This window comes from Montipora capricornis, chromosome 1 (genome assembly GCF_036669925.1).
Source record: "Montipora capricornis isolate CH-2021 chromosome 1, ASM3666992v2, whole genome shotgun sequence".
Taxonomy (NCBI): domain Eukaryota; kingdom Metazoa; phylum Cnidaria; class Anthozoa; order Scleractinia; family Acroporidae; genus Montipora; species Montipora capricornis.
Window position 1 is genome coordinate 19937243 of NC_090883.1, and position 5331 is coordinate 19942573.

The 5331-nt window shown below is 40.0% G+C and overlaps 1 protein-coding gene across 1 annotated transcript; it reads left to right on the forward strand.

Moving 5' to 3' along the window:
* The first annotated feature begins 3133 nt into the window (after positions 1–3133).
* On the forward strand, positions 3134–4974 carry LOC138052207 (substance-P receptor-like). Its single transcript, XM_068898588.1, has one exon. The coding sequence runs from the start codon at positions 3656–3658 to the stop codon at positions 4577–4579; it is 924 nt and encodes a 307-aa protein (XP_068754689.1). The 5' UTR covers positions 3134–3655; the 3' UTR covers positions 4580–4974.
* Positions 4975–5331: the final 357 nt, after the last annotated feature.

Consider the following 5331-nt stretch of genomic DNA (forward strand, 5'->3'; position numbering starts at 1 on the left):
ATCTTTGTCCTTGTTATGCAAATTTTGATAGAATAATGAATTACAAAAAAATTATACTGAAAGAACGTTAAATAATCTTGAGCATTTATATTGAGCATTTATTTGAACATAAAATATGAAACACTTTACGAGAAATAACATTTTAAGTGAATACTTGGAGAAAACAAATCGCAAAAGCGTTCATAACTCAGTTATAAGACGTATTTTTTATGCAGTTGAGTTAACATGCGCCGATCAAATCGAAACTTCAACATCCTGACCCCTCCCCCCCCCCCACCCCGAGCCAACCATGGGCATTTGACTATCTTCTGTGCCCAGGGAGTGGGGAATTTGACCTTTGCCTGCGTGGGATGGGGAAAATTTAACCGGAAGTGTCAGGTTTTAAATGATTTTTTTTTTCGGGCACCGAAGTCGCTAACAGCTATAAAACAAGTGTTTGGACGAGATGGAAGAGTTAAAAGAAAGAGATATAGCATTTGTGAGCGATTGGCTTACAAAAAAGGTCTTAATTAAAGATGAAGGGAGCCGTCAACAATTGTTCTTTAGTAGGGTATGACAGACAAATCCGACGATAGGGTAGGGCATTTGAACGCCATTTTGGCCCGAGGGGGCGGGAATTTGAACGATCCAGTCTTCAAAAGTTCAAATTTCCGGGGTTTGCCCCGGGAGGAGGCGGGGGATGTTGAAGTTTCGAACTGATCGGCGGATTACCTGCTATGATACAACCATGTCGTCCATCCTGGATAAGCATGCCCCTTTGATAACAAAAACTAAGACTATACGGAGAGAACCATGCGCATATGCACCACTACTGAAAATTTCCGAAAAGACTACACAGCCAGTCCGAAAAGAGAAATTTATAATTAGCACTGCGTACCCAAATCTGAATTAAAGTTAGAATTTCATACGAACTGATTCATTCCGGAACAGATGCAATTCGCCGTCAAGGAAAAACAAAGAAACAGAAAATGTCCACAATAGCGGCAGAATTGACATGAATAGTCAAAACGAAAACCAAGAATTATTTCACATAACTACTGAAGCCGAATAGACCCTTTCTAAGTGAAAAAAAAAACTATGAACACAAAGTAATTACGGTAAAGAAAAGTAAGGCTTTGCTATCTACGCTAGATTCATCAGTACCAAAACTTCAAAAGAAGAATTAGCTCACTTTAGCATTTATTCGAGATGTACGACAAACGACAAAAACTGCACTAACAGATTCACGGTGGTGGTTGTTCCTCGATTGACCACGGTTTTGAGTAGATAATCGCATGACTTCGAGTGCAATTAGGAATAAATAATCTGGAATAATTTTTTTGGAAGACGACCAATGTTAAACAATGTTTTAGGAGATGTTTTAGGGGTATTTATAGTTCGTGCCAAATTCATCGTATATTTCAATCTCCATTGCAGCTATCTAAAAGAAACCATCTTGTCATCTCCTTCCTTGGAAGTTTTCAACATATAATACATATAATATATATTTCCACAATTGGCTATTTTCCCCAACCCCATAAAACAGTTCATTTTACTGTATCGAAAGTGGCCTTTGCACTGAAGCTTAAAGCATGATACAGTCTCAAGAGTAAAGAACTTGTATTCTTTTTTGTGTAAAAAAAAAACCCACCCCCACCCCCAAAGCGTATTGCATTATGGGATGGGGAAATAGCGAATAACAGATTATCATTTATTTATTTATCTTTTCATTTATTTTTCTTATTTTCTTTTGTTTGTCGTTTCTTTTTTTCGCAAGTAGCTATGGCTAATCGTGGCTGGGCAAGTCCTTCACCTACCTAAAGTAATAAACAGGAAAATACGTGACATCACCCAGTGCACACTTCTAGAAAATTACAAGTGGAACGAAACGCAAATAGCCAAATACCTCGTTCAATGAGTTAATTATCTTTTCCACCTGCCGACGTGCAAGGCTTTCAGACAATCCCGTTTTCAGAGTCAAGGAGAATACGTTATGTGGTAAAGCGTGGAATTTAGTTTCGGGAAGTCGTCATTCGCACTGAGGTATCGATCCCTTCTGCCCGCGCTGTTTCGCAATATAGCTAATAGTTATGGTCTTAATACGCGAACGTTTGCAAATATCTTGCGAGTTTTATTCTCACACAGTAAATAATGTCTTGAAATATGATGACATGTGTCATGTTGAGTATAAAATATTCAATTTACGCCACATCGGATATCATTGCTTCAAAACAAGGAAATGAGATATGGCAAGCTTTCCGAAGGACTGAATTTGCTGTCAACATAATGCAAATTAAACATTTCTTGGAGAGAGTATTTGAAGAAAATAACATGCAAAAAACAATCCTGTAAGCAAAAGGCATCAAATCCGGCTCCGAAAAACTGGAAGGTTATCGTTCTCATAAACTGTGAAAGCCCCGGCATTTAAAAAGGCCATAGCCATTTGTGTCCATACATGCTTCTCATTCAGCCTTCATTCCTTTGGTTGTATTTCTGTTATGTTGCTCAACAGTTTTAAGTTGTTATTGTAATGTTTCATTCTACTTTTTGGGCATTTCGTCAGCCATAAAATTACATGATCTTGCTTGACATAGCCACTTTAACTAAACAAGACTTTCTTCCTCTCAACTTATAAACCTACTGTGACCTTCACTTACAAACCGGTTCGTAATACATCAATCACTACTCACTATCCTCACAACCACCAAATTACGTTTCCCACTACCAATCACAATTAACAAAGATCAGGGCATCACTGCAGAGATGATGTCCGCGCAGGTTGTTGAAAGGGATTCGTTTTCTTGACAAGAACATAGCACAACATTCTCAGACAAATCTGAAACCAAAAGCGAAATAGATGACGATGCGTTGGACTGTAGTTCTCAATAAGGGAAGGATAGCGTCATCTTCGAAGAGCCGGACTTGAGATTGCAAAAAGAATGGGAGATCGTTCGAAGACAATTAAGAAGACATGTCCCCGGGGACCCCACACAGCACTTTGCAACAGTGCTATTCACAGCTGTTGTCTGGATTCTGTTTGTTAGAACGTTTTTTAACGTTTTTCCTCGTTTTTCCTCTCCTTTGATCCTTTGAATTTTCTCACTTAATTTTCACGTGTAACATCACTTCTCTCTTTTTTGATGATGCCATCTCCCACGGTACCGGACTGCTCTGATTATTGGGGTTTAATTGCCTTTTCGCCCATCAAAGGCCGATGCATTAAATTAAAACTTGAACCCAAGATGACTTGTGTTGATTTTTGAGCTCATAATGAAAAACTACCAGTTGTGGCCTTTTTAAAACGAAGGACGACAGTGCTGATGCATCACTTTGCTTTCCACTTAGCTTTAGCCGGAGGCAAGTTCGATCCCGAGTCAACCTTGTCTAGAGGAGAGGAAGATTTTTCAATAAATTTCTGGTTTTGACTATGTCGCCTTCTGCGACAGCTAAATTATAATGTCGTAAAACTGAGGTCCACTCCAAGCAAGGATAACTGAAGATTCATTTTTTCCCATGTTTGCTCAGTCAAATCAACGAACCGAAAGAACACGGTTAGAACGTTGGATTGCGATTGCCGAAACCACGCTATACCTCAAGACATCAAGAATCAAAAGACAGCTGCAGCTGTCAAATTAGTTTAACGGCGGAAGCAGAGGAGCGCCGAAAGTATACAACAATGGCAACCAGCGATGGATTTCCAACAGCGGCAGTAGTATTTTTCGTATTCTCCTATACCACAGTGTTTCTCTTATCGGTCATGGGCAACGTGGTTGTTTTCTGTCACTGTTACAGCACGATAAAGAGACGACAATCTTTAGTGAAATGGTTCATCGCAAACTTAGCCGTCTCTGATTTATCCTTTACAGGTCTGAGCTTGCTGAACTTTATAGCTTATTTATGGACCTGGCTGGGTGGCAACGCTACTTGCAAGCTTCAAGGCTTTCTGATTGAGGCATGCTATACAACTTCAATTGCGACCCTTGCGGTCATAAGCTTTGAGCGACGCAAGGCTGTCGTGACACCCTTCAGCGCGAGGACGAACGCTTGCGACGGCGTGTGCAAAAAGCTAATCGTCATTTGGGCCTCGAGTTTAGTGATTAATTCGCCCTTGCTTTACGCCTACGAAACTGAGATAGATGCAAGTGGTTCATTACTTTGCACGAACAGTTCTTTCGGAGATTTGGGAAAACAAGTTTATTATAGTGTGCACGCATTTTGCGTTTTTATTGTCCCTTTAGTGTACATGATCTATGCTCAAAGTTCCGTCTTTGTAACTTTACGCTCAAGAACGTTCCCAACTCAAGACACTTTTACAACAGTGTCTTCCGACCGCCATCGCAAGGTAGGTAAGATTCTTGCAGCTTTTTCGATCGCCTTTGCGGTTTGCTGGACACCTTTTGTTATTTTCCGAACGTTAGTGTATTTTCACATCGTTGAAGAAAAAAAACAATATTGGGCAGCGGGACAACTTTTGATTTTCGTAAACACCGTATTGGATCCAATACTATATGGAATTTACGGCGAGAATGTGAAAGCATTTCTTCAACCTGCTTTCCAGTGCAGGCGATTTTATATATCTCCGAGAGGAAAAAGACAATAAATGTATACCTGCCAACTGCCCCTCTGGTTCATAAAACTTATAAGAAGATTTCATCCAAAAGTACTTTTGAATCTGAGTAAAGTTGCGAGCTTCCGTAGATCAGCGAAAGGACACAGGAAACCTTTAAAATCAATTTTATTCCCAAGTTTACAAGAAAATGCATGGCAGGTGGAAAAAGCGCGCAACTTTTGCAGTTCCTTCATTTGACATATGCAGATTTCAAATCAACCAATAAGAAATGAAAGTTTGTTTCGAAAATCGAAAAAAGGCTCTTTAATTTAGAAAGCAATACCTCCTCAACAATGACTTAATAGCAAGTGTTTCTTCTAGTTGTCGTCAAATAATAAAAAATATCCTTCATGATTTAAAAATAATAAAGCATAATATAACCCACCAGACACGTCTGTAGAAGACGCCATTAACATCAGAGACATGAGAGCTTAGCGGCGCACTGAACAAACAAGTCGAAGTTGAAGTTTGAAATTAAACCACCAACCAGGTGCCCCACCCTTGTTGTACTAATGACACAAAAGTATATCGGAAGTGCAGGTTATTGACTGAGGAGTGAAGTGATGTCTACACTTAACTGGACAATTTAAGCAATTGCCGGGTTCGGGGCCTGGCAGGGGACATTGTGTTGTGTTCTTGGGCAAGACACTTTACTCTCACGGTGCCTCTCTCCACCCAGGTGTATAAATGGGTACCGGCGTAATGCTGGGGGTAACCCTGCGATGGACTAGCATCCCATCCAG

Excerpts from the sequence above, each read along its gene's own strand:
- LOC138052207 (XM_068898588.1), top strand. The coding sequence starts at position 3,656 with ATGGCAACCAGCGATGGATTTCCAACAGCGGCAGTAGTATTTTTCGTA.